This window comes from Rhinolophus hipposideros (assembly GCF_964194185.1).
Source record: "Rhinolophus hipposideros genome assembly, chromosome: X".
Lineage (NCBI taxonomy): Eukaryota > Metazoa > Chordata > Mammalia > Chiroptera > Rhinolophidae > Rhinolophus > Rhinolophus hipposideros.
This window is the reverse complement of record NC_138046.1, coordinates 85,387,324-85,409,154: the sequence shown is the minus strand read 5'-3', so window position 1 is coordinate 85,409,154 and position 21,831 is coordinate 85,387,324. Positions and strand designations below refer to the sequence as shown.

General features: G+C 43.0%; 1 protein-coding gene across 7 annotated transcripts in view; it reads left to right on the top strand.

Moving 5' to 3' along the window:
* LOC308495324 (putative G antigen family E member 3) overlaps positions 1 to 21,831 on the top strand; it is a 37,073-nt gene that overhangs the window by 8,157 nt on the left and 7,085 nt on the right. For 3 of the 7 annotated variants that reach the window (XM_081043304.1, XM_081043303.1, XM_081043301.1), the window contains exons 2-4: positions 8,092 to 8,394; positions 20,136 to 20,255; positions 21,737 to 21,828. In XM_081043304.1, coding sequence (XP_080899430.1) covers positions 21,745 to 21,828 — 84 coding nt within the window. In that variant the 5' untranslated portion in view covers positions 8,092 to 8,394; positions 20,136 to 20,255; positions 21,737 to 21,744. Of the gene's footprint in view, positions 1 to 8,091; positions 8,395 to 8,498; positions 8,948 to 20,135; positions 20,256 to 21,736; positions 21,829 to 21,831 lie in introns of all 7 variants that reach the window. The other 4 variants (XM_081043300.1, XM_081043299.1, XM_081043302.1 and 1 more) reach the window with 2 other exon arrangements.

The window sequence follows — 21,831 nt, the reverse complement described above, 5'->3', positions numbered from 1 at the left end:
GTGGTGACGCGCAGCCGCCGTCTCCCCTCTCCCCCGCCCTTCTCGTTTGAAAAAACTCGGCAGTGTCTTCACTGCAAAACGGTTTTTTCCTTCTGCGCCTGCGCGCTGCACTGGAACTTACTGTTTGTTGGGCTCCCTTTGAGTGCATCTGTTTTGAAAAGGTTGTGCCTGGGAACAAAAACCCATTTGCCTTCAAAATTAGCTCTTCTTCTACTGGGCTGCTTGGGTTCCTCAGGGACTTGTGTTTCCGTTTCTCTGAATGCGCTGGTCACTGTCTTGCCACATGTGGTTTGGCCTTGGCTGGGCCTGTATCCAGAGTTTCTTCAGTGATGAAACGCCCTCACATGTCAGGGTAGAAAATTTGGAGGACAGATGAATGTACTGAGGACTGACCCAAACCACAGTCCTGTCACCCCGCCAAGGCCATTATTAGTGTTTTGCGCTAAATGTCCTTAGAGATTTTTCTTCAAAAGGCCTGCATTTTCAGTATACTTAATCGTTCATTTTTGCATCATGACCTCTCCCTCCTTGGGGTTTCAAGTCAGTTTTTCGTGTTTGAAAATCGTTTTCATATTTAACGTCATTGTACAGAAAAGTAACGGTGAGGTGTTGTAAAATGTAGAAAGCTTTTGTAAATGTGGGTATAAAGAATACACTGAACATGACCTTAGGGGCCCATAGCCGGCCCTGCTATTGGATTGGGAACAAGGCAGGTGCCAGCAGCGTGTATGAAGCCAGCCTGATCTGAACGCAGCGGTCTTTCTCACTAAGTCCACTTAAGACTTCTTACATTCATTTCTCTCAAGCCTCACATAACTACAGTCCCAGGTTCCTTACAAATAAGTTTCAATTTAAACAGTACTGACCACAAAACGTTTGAACACATTGATCGTGACTTCTTTACAATAAAAATGCCAGCTTATGGGACACCCAGTTCTTCCCTAGTATTTTCTTCCACTCCGGTCTCCTGGACGGCCTTGCGCCAGGGCTCAGGAGAACTCCCTTCCAGTTCCTGGGCTACCAGCCTTACCGTTTTTGCTCTCTGCGCTGCTTTGCTTTCTGAGCTGCTGTTTGTTCCATTTTAAGAAGGGCACTTGCACTGCGCTATTAGTTGAACATGGAGTCCCAACCAGGGAAGGGGTGGTGATAGGGCCCCTGCTCCCAGTCAAAACTCTGCTTTTTCTGCATGTGGTGGAATTCGTTCTAGGAAGCGTTAGCTTTCCTCTTCTGGAGTGTTCAATATCCGTGGTCTACATACCGTAATATTCCCGCTGATGCCAGTGCCCCAGACACGAAAGGAAGAATGGAGAAGGGGGAAATTATAAACATGAACTGGCCCATCCTTAGGGGACAGACGCTAATTGTGACCCAGAGCTTAGATCCCCTACGCGGTGAGCACCTATACATGCCCTAGTTGTAATGGAAAGATTATCACAAAGAGAAACATATCTCTTTAAAGCTAATATATTTTTGATATCGTCTTCATACACTAGACATTACCCTGAATTAATGAGTCAATGGACTGTAGCAGCATCAAAGACCAAAACCGAGACGGATTGCAGCCTTTATTTCAGTGTAGGGAGCTTTTCATGAAGGATCTTTTCCAAATGGGAAATCATAATTGCCATATTTGCTAACTAATGGCATCTTTTGTTGCGTTATTCTGACACAGACACCCATTGTTTCAAATTTAAGGACGTAGGGAAACGCTTTACTCCCCCGGAAGTTAGGATTCCAGAGCTGGTGATCCGACCTGTTACAAAATCATGTGGCGAAGACGTTTGCGTATATACTGTGTGTCAGGCAGTGCACTAAGCCCTCTGTACGTACTGTCGTCTCATTCATGAGAGAAACCTTATCTGGTAGGTTAGTATAATTATGTCCATTATCAGATGAGAAGATTCTGCGACTTAGGTCCCTGCCACAGGTGTCTGTAGAACCTGAACCCTATGATGACTCAGGGCACACGTTTCCCTGCAGTCTCACTATTGGGAACACTGGTAGAAGCCTGAGAAAATGCTTCCTATTGACCAGTGGTGACTTTCGTTTATGCAAGTGACCCTGTGGAATTCTGTCCTGTTGCTGTTGGGAAATTGGGGTCAAACCAGTGGTAGCACCTGGGGATAAAAGAATCCAGGTCAAGTGATTCAAATGGAGGTTAAAGGCTTCATCCAGCTGATGTGTGTCACCTTCAGACCAGGGACCACTCTGAGCTGAAGCAGAACTGGAGACTGTACAGGGAGTGTAGAAGGAAGGTCCACGGCTACGGAAAGGACATGAGAAGCCCATGTAGACGGAAATGAGAGCAGAGTTCCCTGTGCAGGGAAAGGAGAAGAGAGGTCCATGACTGCTGTTCCCAGGTTACAGTTTCTGTAACAGCTGCTAATGTGTGGTTGGAGAGGCTGGGAATTGGTTCTGCTGCTTGTCCGACCCTTGCTGCAAATCTCATTCCAGCAGCCTTCAGAAAAGTTGCTTGAGTCTACGGCCATACCACCCTGAACGCGCCCGATCTCGTCTGATCTCGGAAGCTAAGCAGGGTCGGGCCTGGTTAGTGCTTGGATGGGAGAAAAGTTGCTTGAGAGCTGTTTTTGTGCGTCTTGTTGCTTGTTCTGATTAGAGGGTAAGAGGAGGTGCCAACACAGGTGCACAATGGAAGAGAAGTCAGAAAAAAATTCAAGGAGACAAGGGTTGAAGCAAGGAAAACTGGGGCCTGTTTTAATTAATTTACAACGTCTGCTATAAGATGATGAACTCTGCTCATTATCACCCCATTCTTTTCAGAGAGGAAGGAAGAGGGATGTACAAGGTCCAGGAATTGAGTCAAGAAGTGGGGAGAAGGAGCAGTGTGTTCTTGGTCTCCTGTCCCTGACCGTAGCCTGGATCATATGTTTCCACAGGCCAGTGGGCAGTTCTTGCTTGGACATGATGGATGCCCTTGGTAAGGGGTGTAGGTATCAGAATGAAAAGAAAACAAGCAGAGGAGACATGGACTTAGCGAATTAACTTCACGTCCATGAAACTTCATAGTCTATGAAAATTCTCATGTCTGGTTTTCTCATTTTCTCAGGTACTCATTTTAAAGTTAATTAAATCTCTTTATATGAATTTCCAGTATTCTGTTCTTCATGAGGTAGGTACAAATTAAACGCACTGTAATTAAATACAGACATGGATATTGAATCTCAGAAATGATTGTTAAAAGCCTTTTTGAAAGAGTAGCGACATAGTTTTCACCTGTCACCTAGCAGGCACTTAAAGCACTGTCAGTACTGTCTGGATACAATGACACAGGCACTGGCCTGGGTTCCAAGTTAAGGGAAAGTGGCAAGTGTATCCACGTGTAGGAATCCAGGCAAGACACATTATCTAAAACGTGGTCATGGATTTACGCAAGACGTTAGTCCTGGCGTTCTTCTTTATGTTTGAAACACAAAGTAGCAAATGTGGAAGGTGCACGTGCGGATGATAGAGAAAGTGGAATTTCCAGAAGATAAATGAATTACCTAACGTCAACCACTGAGACTCCAGAGTTCCTTACTGCATACTGCACTATTAGAAGGATGTAAACTTGAAGCTGATATGCAAAACAAGGTGAAAGTGATTGGGTGGTGGAGGATTTCTCAATTTTTCTGTCATCTGTTCTCTGCCTTCCCAAATGACTGCAAATGGAAGAATTTCCTTTATCGCCTGACAGCAAAATTAGGAGTGAATGTATGACTTCTCTTCTGAGTGGGTTCTCTAATCTCCCTGCCCCTGGGCAGGATGAAGGGGACAGTTGGCCCTCACCACAGGGAACATAAGGTAAGCATGCTAGAGGACAGACTAAACAAATGCATTTCATACAATGAAAATAGAACTCTAAGCAAAGAAACAGACGGGCAAAAATGTAGCTGCTGACCTTGGGAAGGTTGCAAGATGCTATTTCACTTTGAGAAAGGAATTGGGTTCTTTCTGTTGTCAATGTCAGGTTACGAAATACAATATTTTCACTCTTTTTACTACTTCTACTTTCAGCAAGAGAAATGAATTAAACATTTTCAAGCGTTTTCAAATGATGTTTTGAACAGCTAACTGATGCTCTGAGTTTCATAAAATCTGGTGAAGTCACCATGCCATATGAATCTCATAGTGTTTACTGTGCACCTTTATACTTCAGAAAAGCAGTAACGAAATTCTTCCCAAGTCAATACTGGTCATCCTGGGGGGATGGGACTGTGATTGCTTTGTTATAGTTGTGAGGCCTCCAAATATTCTCCAGGCAGCTTGAAGTGACTAGGGTACGTGGAGAATACATGGATAAAAACCGAAAACAATAGGAGGAAAACTGGTGACAAGACGTTTCCATCAGCAGAAACACAAGATTCTATGGAGCCTGGACACTTGGTTTCCAGTAGGGATGCTACTGAAGGGAGCCTTTTTCCCACCATTGTGCCTGGCACAGGGGGACTTACAGAGAAGCAGCCATTTATTGCCACGGAGACATGGAGTAGTTTTTTTCAAACACGAAGGGCGGGGCAGGGACAAGTTATACGGTGCCACAGTGCCATCTAATGTTCAGAGAAACTGAGCGTGCACATTCCTGACACAACCTGCTCCTTTATTTCTAGTTTTCAGGAAAAACACCACAGAATCTGTGTAAGGACTTCATGCCAATAAAGGCCAGATAAAGCAAACCTCAGCCGAAGAGACTTCTGGGCACCAAAACCAACTGGCCTCTTCCTAAGTCCCGCCCTTGAAACCATAGGAACAGCATGACATGTTCTTCTACACAGGACTCCTGCACCCACAGGGCTGGAGCTCTGGTGTAATTGATGGGTTCTGGGCCTGCGCACTGACCTGTTAGGTTGGTGTCAGTCTGGGATCCCACATCTGGTAGAACTTTCCTTCCAGTCCCTGTGGCAAACTTTCAGTTGAGGGACAGGGTCACTTGTTACCCAGTTGCTCCACCTGCCCCTCCCTTACAACTGAGGGACAGTGCCAACCCCAGCTCTTCCTCCTATCCTCCCAGACCTTGTTCCCCATCACCCCTCCCCCTACCTCCACCTGCCTGTGAACACCCACTACTGGTGACACACTCACTTGCCTCCTGTCAGTCCTCAGTCCAGGGAACCCTCCCCAGGGCCTCATGGCCCAGGAGCTTGACTGGATCAAACCTGGAGTGTCTCCTTAGGGATTTTCTCCTGGGCAACCGACCATCCCGGTGCTCATGGACAAGCACTGGTGTGGGGACAGAGGCAGGAGTGCAGTTTCCAGGCTCTGGGCCCCTCGTGGAAAGGTGCTCACTGGGGTAGAAAAGGGCCATTGACTGTGACTGGATGGCCATCAGCTGTGACTCGTTGGCAGGCAGCTGTAACCAGTGAGCCCTTGGCCACCAATATAACTGCCTTGGCTACATTAGCAGAAAATGGGGGCAAGAAGATGGTGGCTGAGCTAGAAGCAGATTGCAGTTAGCACTGCGGATTGCAGCCAGCAAGGGAGTTTGGTTGACAGATAAGCGGACAGTAGGTTGCAAATGATGTGGCTCCTGCTTCCTGTGTCTACAACCCAGCCGCCTTCGAGAATTGAGTGTAAGACTCCCCTATCTATGGCTTCATGAGTGTTACTTTTTGGCCTCACCATGTCCTGCGTTCTTAGCTGAGGAGCAGGAGCTGAGATCCTGCATGACACCCTACATGACAGTACCTGAGCTTTGATGAGAAAACCCGACTTCTTACTGAAGGGTTCATCTTCAATCCATGACCAGGAGAGCACTGCTTCTTACTTTCCCTGTCAGCTTCCTACACCTCTGCCTTACTCACAGGGACCCGGCTTCCATCCCAATGACCTCTCCTAATAATTCGTGCAGAGCACAGAAGCTATGAGGGGGGAGTTCCCTGAGCTTCTCAAACCCAGTCGAGGTGCTTCTCCCCTGGCATGCCCTGCTGCCCCTGAGCGTACCTGCTCCTGACTCCAGCCAGCCCTCACCTGTGCTCAGGGTCCCATGCCTTCCCCCTGCTCAGGGACTGCTCCTGCACTCATCACTCCTCTTGGCTCCTGTCCCTTTTGCAGGCAGCTTCCCCAACAGAGGGGTGAACATGGACCCCCTTTGGGCCTGCGATTTTCCTGATACTGGCTCATTACCGGTTGATTTTCAGAGCAAAACTGTTTTATCTTGTCCTGAGACCATTTGCTCAGTGTGTGTCACTTACGGAAATTGCAAATAACAGACTCACCAGTGGGACACTGAGATCACTGTTTTCCTTGGCTCCTTTCACCACACTGGACAGTGGGACAGGAGAGAAAAGCACTGGGACTTGATGACTTTGGTTTGTGTTCTCTTCTCTAGGCAGGATGGAAAAAGGCCTTAGGATTGAAAAAGGTAAGATTTCGGTGGGCAACATATGTTCACATTGCGAGTTTCTATCTCCTCCAAGTGGGAGGGAAAATGAAATCAATTCCTGGGCTGGAGAAAAGCCACAGACAACACAAGGGAGAAAAAGAAAACACCTTCCAAGGCTCTTCTTCACTTTTGTTGCTGCTATTGAAGTCTGCTACTGGCATTCCTTTCCGGATCTCAAAAGGAAGTCATGCCGTTAACCCTGGAATTGCGATAACACCAAACAAAGGCATTTTCAAATGGCTTTTTTGTTTCATGGCTATGGCATCTGGATGTATGGCAAAATTGTTGTCAAATGGTACATACTTCTAATTTACCAAATGCTAGAGGGATCGTCCCCATCAGGGAAACGACAAAATAAAGGTATGAATGGGATCCACCTCCCTTGCTGTTTGACTCTGGTGAGCAGATGGGAATATAAGCTCTGAATGTTAAAATGGTAATATGTTTGTATGTCTCATGTTTTTGCTCACATGGTTGACTGTGGAATAAGGGAGACAAGAAAAAAAGGCAGTGTGTAAATGGAGATACACATTTCGGTTCTTGAAGCAATTTTCAGTTTCTAGGTAACGCTTGTGAAATTAGATACGTGGTCCATCAGATATCTGATGATGTCGGGCGTATGAGTGTATTTTTCACTGGGCCATGTGGGCTCTAAGACCCACGCGATAAACGAGGCTTCAGATAGCCTGGCTTGTCCCTTGGACGTGGGAAAATGCTGTGTGCCCTTGCAGCTCTTGCGTTGCTGCTGCAAAGCAAAGCCTGTGGCTTCTTTGGAATGGGAAATGCACAGATCCTAAATGGCCCGCCTGACTCTGTGCTGAAACCTGATGTTGCTGCGCTGGGCTGTGTTGTCCTCGGCAGGAGCTGTGCTGACCTGCAAGGAGGCTCAGTGAAGAGAACTGGAACTCTGGGACCTTTCCAGATGTAAGACACCCCTCCGTGAGCCCATCAACTAGGGAAACATCCCATCTGCTGCTTTGTCGAAGTCACTTGCCCAGGGAAAGGTGCTTGTTCTCTGATGGGAGAACCTAACATGGAGCTGAGAGGATCGGCCCTATATTTGTGATATCGGCTAGCTGCCTTCCTGGTAGGATTCCTGTCAGAAGCTGCAAGATGGGGAAGGACACAACACACAGAATGTGACTCTTCCATCAGGGTATCTCCCGGCTATGGACTTGGGTTCTAATTTCCAGCTTACTCCCAGTTTGCCACAATGGACTGATAGCCCGCCTCTCCCTCCCTCACCTTGGTCTTCCTGCCCACACCTTAGGAACTCAGTGGTTTGTTCAATGCAAGCATTCCCAGCAAGGAATTCATCCTTACAGCTGGCTCACGAAATAACTGCCTCAGGCAAAGGGGACATGCCTTATGGGAACCTGTGTAAAATTGCTTACTACATTTAGGGTTTCATCCTGATGAATTCCTGTCCACCGAAGTCGAGTTCCATGGTAAAAGTTCTCCTCCGGGAAAGTTGGAAGAAAGACGTACAGCATAAGTTTCCACTAGTGTCCCAGGATAATTCCGCAAGGGAGCCCGGCCTCCTTTACATTTAAGAGGTTCGGCACCTGTAAAGTGGGTCACGTCTGGGAATTAAACGTGGGCCGTGAGTCTGTGTTTCCGTGAGTTGAATTAGACTCGCTCATTTGATCTAGAACTTTTTGTTTACATAGACCCAGAAAAACTTAGTGGGCCTCTATGTGTTTCGCTCCTAGGATCACCACGGTTACCTCGTCTACAAGGTCAGTGTGTGGAAGTCAGACTCTTGCGATTGCGGCTGTGACTGCTGTGCATTAGGGGAACCGCACCCACCTGGCCTGTGGCCATTCAGTGCTGCCCTGGCCTCCTCAGCGTCCACATACTGCCGCTATGGGATCCAAGTTCATGTAGCTTTTCCTCCTGAGTGGCTGCGGTGCAACTGTAAGTTCTATACGACAGTGAAGAGCTATCACATTGGGCTTCCAGGAGGGATGCCGGGATCCTCCTCACACATGTGTTTCTCATCGTGTTGGTGAAAGGTATGTGTTCTGTGCCCTCCCAGTTTGCATGTGGAGCTGTTAATTGGCAAATCCACTCTAACATTCTAATCCCCTTTGCCCTTGAATCCCTTCCGCTCCATTAGGTCAATGTAAGAACATCCATTCCTATGGAATTTTTTCTCGGAATGTCTTGGAATTTATTTGCACCAAACGGAGCATGTGCACAGAAGCAAGCTATCAACAGATGGAGAAAATGCTCTGGAGAATGGCAGTGTTGCATTTTGTTTTATACATTTAGAATCAAAGGAGAAAAGATGAGGACAAGTGACGTGAAATTCATTGCTGGCAAATGAGGGAGGTGGGAGAAAACACAGCGGGGAAAATTCCGGGATTGGACAGAAAGTTCAATGGAGAGATACATACTTCCTTTACATTGGTGGGTACAGGACCCTTAGTGTTTGTCATTAGCAGTAAACAGAGATGGTATTTTGGCAAGATCATCACGGTGAGGAGTTTCGTGGATTTGTGGCCTGGTGCCTGTTGTCGTTCCTGGGAAGGGTCTGTAAAAGAAAACGACTCTGACATTTCACAGGTACGTTATCCTAGATACATAAGACCAAGGGATGTTGCTCGCTTGAGGTGCAGATTAGCCTTTTGCTCAAGAAGTTCTAGGCCTTGTACGCCACTACCTACCATGATCTTCCGTTCCCAGTTAGAATTTATGATGAGACCATCCTCTGTGGTTCCTTTGGGTCACTGAGTTTCTCTGGCCCTCAAGAATTCCTGCACTTTTGCCTTCTGGGCAGCCCCTCTCAGGTTCAGAGGAGTGAGCACATCTCATCATTGGTCCGACTCTGAGCTCACCTCCAGAGGCCTGCTGGGAGAAGCATCTGGTGATGGAGGTACAGGCAAAGACAAATAATGATGGGGGAGAGATCTGAGAATGCTTAGCAGTGTATTGCATGTCATCTAAAGCACGGGGGTGGGGGGTGCATCGCCATATCCTCAGACAGTGCAGGGTTAATCCCTCAGATAGATTTGGAAAGGCCTGTCCTACTGAGGTTCTGGAAACCACTACTGGGCAGAGAAGACTCATTGCTGGGGGGCTGGGGAGACTCCTTCCACTGCCAAAGAACTCATCAGAATTTAGGGGCTGAATATCCCCAGGTTCATCCCAACTTACAGGATCCAGTTCTTTCCACATCAGTTGTCCTGGCTTTAATAGTAGACACCTTACAAGGATAGGACTTCAGCAAGCTTTGTAAGTTAGCCAATTGCAGAAGGAATCTGCATTTGGTTTTCAGCGATTTCAGCCCTGTGGATACCGGATATGAGGTTCTCCTTCAGGGCACAGCTAGAAGAACTTGGGTTTTTTGCTGGCTCTTGAGCTGGGAATTCAAATCCCGGAAGTCACCTTGTTGTTTAACCACTTTCTCCTGGGACATTACAAGAAACCAACCGGTGTCTGTATATTCCTTACTTTTTCAACAATGTTCCCAAGTATCACATTCAGGATCAGTTAGTTGCTTACTTCCTATGAGTGGTTGACTAAGCGTATCCAATGCAGATATTTTGCATATCTCTATAAAATCCAGTCACTCTCCCTGCTCTCTTTCCCACTGAGATCAGAGCCATTACTTTCTTTAAGTCTGATCAAGTTAGACAGCCGGTTCCAGAAACACAAGGACAAAGTCTGAAAACTGATTCTTAAAATGTGTGTTCTCTACAACCTCTCCGTTACCATAATGTGTATCAGGCAGTGTTCTCCACAGGAATAGAATAGACAGGATAATACTGGGGTGCCAAAAATATATATACGCATTTCAAGACATGTTATCTGTGCTGAAGCAGTAGTTCATCGCAATCAGAAGTATGTGGATACAGATGGTAACCACTTTGAGTACCTGTTGTAATTGCAGAAGTCAATCGTCACTTGCATCCATAGAAGTGGCACTCTCCATTACTATTATTAGGATTGCGAGTTGAAAACTCATATTCAACTACTTGGATTCAAATATAACCCACGGGCTAGAAACGTATGGCTTGCTGGCTAAATCCTGCCCTTGGCTTGTTTCTCTATCCTTTTGAGCTAAGAATCCTTTTTATCTTTTAATGCATCATTTTCCTAAAAGAGCTGTACACCATGAATACTACCCGTGGCCTACAAAGTCATAGAATTTTACATCTGTTCCCTAGACAAAAAAGGGTTTGGTGATCTCAGGTTTTTTCTTTTTTATAACAAATCTTTTATTTATTTCAGTTTTTTAGTTTTTAATTTAATTTATTGTGGTGTCAACTGTGAGTAAAATTACATAGGTTTCAAGTGTACATTTGTAATACATACATATATGATATTGTGTGCTCAGCACCCAGAGTGAGTTCTTCAATATATTTCACCCCTTTTACCCTCTTCTACCATCCCCATCCCCCCGAACCCTCTGATAACATGTAAACTGTTGTCTGTCTATAAGTTATCTCTTTCTTTCTTTCTTTCTTTCTTTCTTTCTTTCTTTCTTTCTTTCTTTCTTTCTTTCTTTCTTTCTTTCCTTCTTTCTCTCTCTCTCTCTCTCTCTCTCTCTCTCTCTCTCTCTCTCTCTCTCTCTCTCTCTCTCTCTCTCTCCTTCCTTCTTTCTTTCTTCCTTTCTTTCACATTTTGTTGCTTTCAGTTTTGTATCCCTCATATGAATGAAGTCATATGCTTCTCGACTTTTTCTGTCTGACTTATTTCGCTTACCATAATAATCTCAAGATCCTTCCTTTCTGTCACAAATGGCAGTATTTCAACTTTTCTTATGGCAGAGAAGTAGTCCATTGTGTCTAGATACCACGTGGTCTTTATCCAATCAACTATCGAAGGACACGTTGGTTGTTTCCGTGTCTTGGCCACCGAAACTAATGCTGCTATCAACATCGGAGTCCGTATACTCCTATCTTTATGGATAAATGTTTTCATATTTTTGGGGTTGATACCCAGTAGATGGATTGGGGCATCATATGGCAATTCTATTCTTATTTTTTGTTAGTAACCCCCACAGTGTTTTCCATAGTGCCCGTACCAATTTCCATACACATCAACAGTCTATGAGGGTTCCATTTTCCGCACAGCCTTTGCAAAACTTGTTATTTGTGTTGTTGATGGTAGCCATTCTAACAGGTGTGAGGTGGTATCTCCTTTAGGTTTTGATTTGTATTTCCCTAATAGCTGGTGAAATTGCGGATTATTACATATATTTCTTGGGCTTTATGTGTCTTCTTGGGAGAAGTCCCCGTTCAGGTTCCCTGTCCATTTTTTCATTGGATAGTATCATTTTTGTTATTGAGGTGTCGGTGATTTGAATATATTTTGGATATTAGCCTCTAATCAGAGGTGTGGTTTCCAAATATCTTCTCTCTTTCGAATGGTTGCCTCTTTCTTTTGTTAATGGTGCTTGTGGTATGCAGAACTTTTTTTTGTTCGTTATAGTCCCATTGATTTATTTTAGCGTTGACTTCCCTTGCCTTTGAAGTCAAATTCATAAAATCCTCTTTGAATCCAAGGTTCATAAGTTTCGTACCTATGCTTTCTTCTATGCAATTTATTATTTCAGGTCTTATGTTGAGGTCTTGGATCCACTTTTAGATTACAGTCTAGTTTCAGTCCTTTGTACGTGGCTTTCCTATTTACGAGCACCATTTGTTGAAGAGGCTTTTTTTAATCCATGGTACGTTTTTTGGCTCATGTGTCAGAATTTGTCTGCCCATGTTTATGTGGGTTTATTTTTGGCTTTCCAATTCTCTGCCATTGTTCTGTGTGTCTGTTTCCTGCCAATACCATGCTGTTTTGATCATTGTCGCTTTGTAGTACACGCTGAAGTCAGGAGAGTGATACCTCCAGGCTTGTTCATTATTTGGAAGGTTGCTTTGGCTATTCGTGGTCTTTTGTGATTCCATACAAATCTGATGATTTATTCTTTATTTGTTTAAAAAAATGCCACTGGAACTTGGAGGCGGATTGCATTAAGTCTGTATGTTGCTTTGGGTAATAGGACATTTTAAATATGCTGATTCTTCCAATCCATGAACACGGAATGTCTTTCCCTTTCTTTGTGTCAACTTCACTTTGTTTTTGAAATGTCTTGTACTTTCCAGTGTATAGGTCCTTGACATCATGTGTTAAGTATGTTCCTGGGTATTTTATTCTTTTTCTGGCACTTCCAAAAGGATTTCTTTTTCATTTATTTTTTGTTGTTAGTATGTAGGAAAGCTATGGGTTTTTGTACATTGATATTGTAGCCAGCAACTTTATTGTGTTCCTTTACTGTTTGTAATAGCTGTTTGGTGTATCTTTAGGGTTTTCTATATAAAGAATCCTGTGATCTGCAAAACTGACAACTTAACTTCTTCATTCCCAATGTGGATGCCTTTTATTTGTTTCTGTTGCGTGATTGCTCTGGCGAGGACTTCCAATACTATATTGAATAACACCAGTGATTGGGGCAGCCGTGTGTTGTTCCTGAACGTAGAACAAACGGCTTCATCTTTTCACTGTTAATTATGAAATTAGCTGAGGGTTTGTCACATATGGAATTCATTGTTTTAGGGTATTTTCCTTCTATAGCTATTTTCTGAAGTGTTTTAATGTTAAATGGGTGTTGTCCCCAGGAATAAGAGCTAGGTGGACAGTCAGCGCTAACGTGTCTTTTGGAGCAAAAAGTAATATAAGACCCGGTCTTATATTTTATATTATATAAGATCTGGTCTTATATAATAGTAAAATAAGACCCAGTCTTCTACTAAAAGGAGACCCGGTCTTATACTATAGTAAAATAAGCCCAGGTCTTATGTTAATTTTGTCTCAAAAACACGCTTTAGAACTGATTATTCGGGTAGGTCTTGTTTTTGGGGAATCACAATATCTTGTAATATGCTTTTCCTGCATCTATTGATATAAGTATATGGCTTTTATCCTTTATTTTGTTTATGTAGTACATCACATGGATACAATTGGGTATGCTGAACCATCTTTGTGCCCCCGGAATGAACTCCACTTAATCGTGATGGATTACCTTTTTAATGTGTTGTTGTATTCGATTTGCTAGTATTTTACGATGCTTTTTTCATCAGTATTCATCCGACATATTGTTTCATAGTTTTCATTTTTTCTGTTATGCTCACCAGATTTTGGTATCAGGGCTATGTTGGCCTCATAAAATGAGTTAGGAAGTATCGCCTGTTCTTCCCAAGTTTTTGGAAGTGTCTGAGGAGGACAGATGTTAGATCCTCTTTGAATGTTTGGTAGAATTCCCTCGTAAAGCCATCAAGTCCTGGCCTTTTGCTTTTGGGAAGGTTTTGGATGACTGATTCAATTTCCTTACTGTTGATCATTCTATTTAGATTTTCCAGTTCTTCATGATTCAGTCTAGGAAGGCTACATGTTTCTGAGAACTTTCCATTTCTTCTACGTTATTCAATTTGGTAGCATATATTCCTTCATGGTATTCTTGTATGATTCTTTGTATTTCCGTGGTACCTGTGCTAACCTCTCGTCTTTCATTTCTGATTTTGTTTATTTGTGTCTTTTCTCTACTTACCGTAACTGTATCTAACCAAAGGTTTGCCAAAGTTGTTGAGGTTTTCAACAGACTAGCTTTTTCTTGCATTTATTCTTTCCCTTGTCTTTTTTCTCTATTTAGCTTAGTTCTGCTCTAACTTTCATTCTTCCATGTCTTCTGCTGACTTTGTGTTTTGTTTGTTCTACTTTTTCCAGTTTTAAGGTATAATGTTAGGTTGTGTATTGGGATATTTCTTGTTTCTTGAGATATGCCTGTAGTGATATACATTTCCCTCTTTTTACTGCTTTCGCGGCATCCCAGTAATTTTGATAGGGCGATTTTCATTCTCATTTGTTTGTATGAATCTTTTGATCTCTCCTTGTATTTCTTCCATGACCCCGTCATTCTTCAATAGCATGTTGCTTATCTGCACATATTTGTGGTTTTTCCTGCTTCCTTTTCACGGTTGATATCCAATTTCAAAGCCTTGTGATCAGAGCATCTGCTTGTTATGATTTCAAACTTCTTAAATTTGGTGAAGCTAGTTTTATGTCCCAGCATACGGTCCATGGTTGAAAATGTTCCATATACACTAGAAAAGAATGTGTTGCCTGGTGTTGTAGGTTGACATGCTCTGTAAATGTCCATTATGTTAATTTGTTCTAATGTGTCATTAAGGCTGATATTTCCTCACCGATTTTCTGTTTGGATAATCTTTTCAAGCCTGTCAATGCTGTTCTTGGGTCCCCTACTATAGTTGTGCTTTTGTGATTTCTCCCTTTCGTTCTGCTAGGAGTTGCTTTGTATATTTTGTTCCTTGCCAATTAAGGGTATACATATTGACAAATATGTCTTCTTATATTGTCCCGTTTATCATTATGAAACGTCCATCTTTGTTCTTGTTACTTTTTTATCCTGAAGCCTCTTTTGTCTCATATAAGTATGACTACGCCTGATTTTCTCTGGCGACCATTTATTTCGAGTATCATTCTCCACACTTTCAGTTTAAGTCTGTATCTGTCTTGTAGCTGAGATGTGTCTCTTGGAGGCAGCATAAGGTTGGGGATCGTTTTCTGATCAGTCCGCTACTCTGTGCCTTTGTATGGGTGAGTTCATTCCATTGACATTTAGGGTGACTATATTGATATATGAGGATTTCCTATTTCCATTTTAACTTTTATTTTGTGTTTACACAAAATAATATCTACAGTATTTCGTTGTCTACATTGTTTCATTGCCCTTTGTTCCTGTCTGTTATTTTAATGTGGTGGTATTCTATGATTTTTCCCGGTGCTTCCTCTTTTTTCATGTTACATGTCTCAGTTCAGGATTTGTTTGAGTGTTATCATTAAGTTTACGTAAAACAAAGTTTTATATATGTAGTATAAAAAGCACTTTCTTATTTCTGTCCCTTCCTGACTTTCCCTTACGTGTGCTACTTCCCAGACAAAACTTATCAGCAATGTAAAACAGTGGAAAAGATACGTGCACAGAGATTCTGTGTAAATTGAGAAGAGTTTTTATTCACACTAGCTTCATCGACATAACTTTTCAAATCGAGTAATATCCCGCCTAAAGAGATAAAAGTTGAAAACAACTTTATTCTTCATTAGACCAACTCCCTAAAAGACACATTAACTGTTCATCAAAAAGTACCAAATGTCATTTTTCAACCCCTACATCTTTTTTTTTTTAATTTTGATTTTTTATTAGTTTCAGGTGTACAAGACAAGGTAATATTTAGACGTTCATCATTTACATCCCTCACACTGTGAACCCCCCTTCCCCCATCCATTATCCCTCGGACCTCACACCCAGCCATCACAGTATATATATAAAATTATAGTTGGCATTCATTAATGTTTAGCTTCTGGTGTACAATGCCATGATCAGGCATCCACAGTATCTCTGAGGTGGTCTCCCAAATAGGACGCATGTCCATCGGATACCCAACAGAATCTTTACGACACTATTGAATAAGTTCCCCAAATTAATTTTCAGAAAACCCTGAGGCCATCTTGTGGTTACCAGCTGCTTCCTAATCCCTTCACCTTTCCAATCATCCCCAACCCCCCTCCCGCCCCCTGCCCATCTAACAACTCTCGGTTTTTGCTTTGTGCCCTCAAAACCGTCTCTGATTAGTTCATTCACATATTCTTTTCTTCAGATTCCGCATATAAGTGAGATCATATGGTACTTGTCTTTCTCTTTCTGACTTATTTCACTTAACATAATGTTCTCTAGATCCATCCATGTTGTTGCAAATGATAAGATTTCTTTCTTCTTTATGGCTGCGTAATACTCCATTGTATAAATGTACCACAGCTTCTTAATCCAGTCATCTACCGATGGGCATTTCGGTTGTTTCCATATCTTGGCTATTGTGTAAAGTGCTCCAATAAACATAGGAGTGCATACTGATTTTTGAATCGGAGTTTTGGATTTCTCCGGGTAGATGCCTAGGAGTGGAATTACTGGATCATAGGGTAGTTCCATTTTCAGATTCCTGAGATACCTCCATACTGTTTTCCATAGTGGCTGCACTAATCTGCAATCCCACCAACAGTGCACTAGCGTTCCCTTTTCTTCACATGCCCGCCAACATTTGTTGTTTGTTGATTTATTGATGATAGCCATTTTGAGTGGATTGAGGTGGTATCTCATTGTGGTTTTTATTTGCATTTCTCTGATGGTTAGTGAGGTTGAGCATTTCTTCATATGTCTTCTTGCCTTCTGTATGTCCTTTTTAGAAAAATGTCTCCTCAAGTCCTCTGCCCATTTTTTAATTGGGTTGTTTTTTCTTATGGAGTTGAGTTGAGTAAGTTTTTTATAGATTTGTGATATTAATCCCTTATTAGATATATCATTGGCAAATAACTTTTCCCATTCAGTAGGATCCCTTTTTGTTTTATTGATGGTTTCCTTTGCTGTGAAAAAACTTTTTAGTTTGATGTAATCCCACATGTTTATTTTTTCTCTTACTTCCCTCGCGCGAGGGGATATATCAGTGAAAATTTTACTCCGGGTAATGTCAATGAAGTTTCTTCCTATATTTTCTTCTAGATATTTTATGGTTTCAGATCTTACATTTAAGTCTTTAAGCCATTTTGAATTTATTTTTGTATATGGTGTAAGGAGGTGGTCCAGCTTCATTTTCTTGCATGTGTCTGTCCAGGTTTCCCAACAGTACTTATTGAACAGACTGTCTTTACCCCATCATACATTCTTCCTTCCATTGTCATACATTAGATGGGCATATAGGCATGGATTTACTTCTGGACTCTCTATTCTGTTCCATTGATCTATGTGTCTATTTTTATGCCAGTACCATGCTGTTTTGATTACTGTAGCCTTGTAGTATAGTTTGAAATCAGGTATCGTTATGCCTCCCACTTTGTTCTTATTTCTCAAGATTGCTGAGGCTATCCGGGGTTTTTATGGTCCCATACATATTTCAGGATTATATGTTCTATTTCTGTGAAAAACGTCATTGGTAGATTGATAGGAATTGCGTTGAATATGTATATTGCCTTAGACAGTATGGACATTTTAACTATATTAATTCTTCCTATCCATGAACATGGAATGTGTTTCCATCTATTTATGTCTTCTTTCATTTCTTTCTTCAGTGTCGTATAATTTTTTGAGTACAGATCTTTTACATCTTTGGTTAGATTTATTCCCAGATATGTTATAGTCTTTGGAGCAATTGTAAATGGAATTGCTTTTTTAATTTCTCCTTCTGATATTTTATCATTGGTGTATACAAATGAAACTGATTTCCGAATATTAATTTTATATCCTGCTACTTTACTAAATTCATCTATCAGTTCTAATAGTTTCATGGTGGAGTCTTTAGGGTTCTCTCTATATAGTATCATATCATCTGCATATAATGATAATTTTACTTCCTCCTTACCAATTTGGATGCCTTTTATTTCTTTCTCTTGTCTGATTGCTGTGGCTAGAACTTCCAGCACTATGTTGAATAGAAGTGGAGAAAGTGGGCAACCTTGTCTTGTTCCTGATCTTAGGGGGAATGGTTTTAGCTTTTCCTCATTGACTATGATGTTAGATGTGGGTTTGTCATATATGGCCTTTATTATGTTAAGATATGATTCCTCTATTCTTACTTTCTTAAGGGTTTTTATCATAAAAGGTTGCTGTATTTTATCAGATGCTTTTTCTGCATCTATTGATATGATCATGTGATTTTTATTTTTCATTTTGTTAATGTGGTGTATCACATGAATTGATTTGCGGATGTTGAACCATCCCTGCATACCAGGGATGAATCCCACTTGTTCATGGTGTATGATCTTTTTAATGTATTGCTGAATTCTGTTCGCTAATATTTTGTTGAGAAGTTTTGCATCTATGTTCATTAGAGATATCTGCCTGTAGTTGTCTTTTTTTGTGGTGTCTTTGTCTGCTTTTGGGATCAGGGTGATAGTGGCTTCGTAAAAAGTGTTTGGGAGTCTTCCTTCCTTCTGGATTTTTTGGAAGAGCTTGAGGAGAATAGGTGATAGTTCTTTTTTGAACGTTTTGAAAAATTCACCTGTAAAGCCATCTGGTCCAGGGCTTTTGTTTATTGGGAGATTATTGTTACTGATTCAATTTCCCTGGTGGTAATCAGAGTGTTCAGAACCCCTACATCTTTTGAACAATGTGTCTTGGAAACTTTGCCTTGCAGTGTCCGGAAACCATTAGATCACTGCTCTTACCCAAACCTAATCACACTCTACCCCCACAATATGCCTTTTGCATAGATACCCAGGAGAGGGATTGCTGGGTCCTATGGTAATTCTATTTGTAATATTTTGAGGAACCTCCACAGTGCCTTCCATAGTGGCTGCAGCAGTCTGCATTCCCACCAACAGTGTATGAGCGTTCGTTTTCTCCACAGCTTCTCCAACACTTGTTAGTATTTGTCTCGTTGATGATAACCAGTCTAACTGGGGTGAGGTGATATGTCATCGTACTTTTTATTTGCGTTACTGATGATTAGTGATGTTGAGCATATTTTCATATGTCTATTGACCATTTTACACGTCTTCTTTGGAAACATGACTTCGGGTCCTCTACCCATTTTTTAATTGGATTGTGTGTTTTTCTGTTGTTGCATAAATTCTTTATACATTTTGGATATTAGCCCTTTATGGAGACGTTGGATTGTTTCTTTTTTGGTTGTTGTTAAGTTGTGCGAGTTCCCTCATCGGTGGCGTTGTTTGCAAAAAATCTTCTCCCATTCAATCGGTTGCCTCTTTCTTTTGTCGATGCTTTGTTTTGCTATGCAAATGCTTTTTAGTTTGATATAGTCCCATTCATTTATTTTCGCTTTTACTTCCCTTCCCTTTGGAGTCAAATTCATAAAATGTTCTTTGAACTAAAGGTCTGTTTGTTCAGTACCTATGTTTTTTTCTATGCAGTATATTATCTCAGGTCTTCTGTTTAAGTATTTGATCAATTCTGACTTAAGTTTGGTACATGGTTACAGACAGTGCAGTTTGATTCTTTTACAGGTTCCTTTCCAATTCTCCCAGCACCATCACATTTATCCATAAACACATAGGTGCTCCACTGTTCATTGCAGCTTTATTTATGGTGGCCACGACATGGAAACAACCAAATGTTCTTCAATAGATGAATGGGTGATGAAGGTGTGGTAGATATGCACAATGGAATACTATTCTGCCATAACAAAAGTTGAAATAGGACCATTTGTGACAACATGGATGGATCTTGAGATTATAATGCTAAGCGAAATAAGTCAGACATAAAAAGTAGAGAACTATATGATTTCACTGATATGTGGTATATAAAACTGAAAAGATCAAAAGAACAAGACTAACAAAGAAGCATAAACTCATAGTCACAGATGATAGTTTAGTGGTCAGCAGAGGTAAGAGAACAGGGGTCTGGTAGATGAGGGTGAAAGGAATGAAATACATGGTGATGGAAAGAGAACTGGCTCTGGATGGTGAACACACCATGTGATATATAGAAGATGTATTATAGAATTGTACACCTGAAATGTATGTATCTTTGCTAACAGTTGTCACCCTAATAAAATTTAATTTAAAAAATTAAGTAAATTAAAATGTGTGTGTGTGTGTGTGTGTGTGTGTGTGTGTGTGTCTTTTGCTCTGCCACCTCCAGACTGCGTTAAGGTTCTGCCCAGGTATTGCGCTACCTGACTATTAGGTAATAACATCATCTCGCTCATCAAGTTGTTTGTCTGGTTTTTAGGAAGTAACGTGAGAAGCAGAATCACCAGTGCTGTACACCATGTGACAGTGGGCTGAGACTGGATCCTAGGACCATTACCAAAGGGTATTTGTGAACCACACACTGACTGAAGGACCACAGGTATAATCCCAGGAACCCAGTTACCAATCCAGGGATTTAAACGTGCAATAAGTGAGCAGAAAAGTAAACAAAAGATGGTTAAACCTAAGTAATCTATGGCAGTGTGTAAATGCCTTGTTTACCTGACACATAATCCAGATGCACAGGAGGAACAGATGAATCCCAGTATGTGTACAAAAATGTATTAAAATCCTTAGTATCCGTTTCTTTCATGGCCAAGTTTTTGACATGCATTGTCCACGAGCGGTAACCCGGGGCAGTGTGTGCACAACGTTTCTGGAAGCATTAGAAAGATAGCAGGGGGAAGGAAGAAGACAGATCGGGCTCCTGTCTTCGACGACCGTAGGCCCAGGGCTTTGGAGGCTCTGTGGCCCAGGCGGGGAAAACCTCACCCTGCAAAGCAGGACCCCAAATCAGTGCGCATGCTCGTTGGTGCGCGTGGTCGTTGGTGCGCATGCGCCGTGCAGCAGGTGGCAGTTGCTGCGCAAGCGCACTGCTGTCCGCGTTGTGCGAGCAGAGCTGGGACGGAGGCGGTCGTGTTCCTTCCTTCTAGATTCTCTGTGGCCGCTTGGGACTGAACGGGTAGGTCCCTAGATGAGTGCTCCCAGGTGTGGAAGGACGAGGGAGTGGGGGGACAGCCGCGGGCTTCCGTGGACACGGGGCTGCTTCCTGTGGCTCCGAGTGGGAAGGTCCTCGAGGTCGTCGTCTCTCCCCTCGCTCGGGTCGTGGCCGCCATGGCCCCTGTGGTCCCGGTGGGAGCGGGCCGAGGGGGTAGTGGCTGGTGGGCCGTGGAGGGGAGGGGTGAGATGAGGACGGCAGTGCAGGGCCGTGATTTCAGTGTGGGGGGGGCTGGCGGCCCCTGGAACAGCCCCGGGAGCCCGAATGCGGAGCCCTCCGTGGGGCCCGGGCCGGGGCTGGGCGGGCTGTGAGGCAGGGCCTAGAAATGGGCCCGCGGTAGGACTGCCACTGGGTCCCCGAGACGTGCCGTGTACCAGGCGGGTGCCGCGGGAGAAGCGGGCCTGAGGGGCTGGGTGGCAGCCCGTCGCCTGGGCCTTGTGGTCAGAAAACCGCACAGGCGGCCTGGCCAGACTTGAGCCTTCCTGTGTGTTCCAGCCCCACTTTATTGAAGCGGGAAAATGGGCCTTGTCGGTGGCCGTGGGCCCAAAGCAGCGGTCGCGGGAGGATGAAGGGTCTAGCAGGGTTTTCTTCAAGGTCTTCCCGATGGGGAATCGGGGTCTGGAACCCAACCTGGTGTGTGGTCCCGTGCTTACGGCGATGCTACTGCCAGCTTGTCCATCAAATAGACGGATTTACCAGCCCTTGTGTTTGCTGTGACCGGAAAGCGTGTGCCCTGCACTGACCCTGAGACGTATTTTGAAAGTGTTTCGAACTTTAAAAACGAATTACATAGAACATAGCCGTGCAAATGGTACTGCTAACCTCGTACGTGAACTTTTCAAGTCACCTTATTCTGCTTTCAGTGTGAAGTATGAGTAAGCATGTGAGATCCCCATCCCTATGGAAAGTCCTACTGCAAGATGAAGAGGCTTCGGAGCCAGTTGGACCTGTGGTTGTG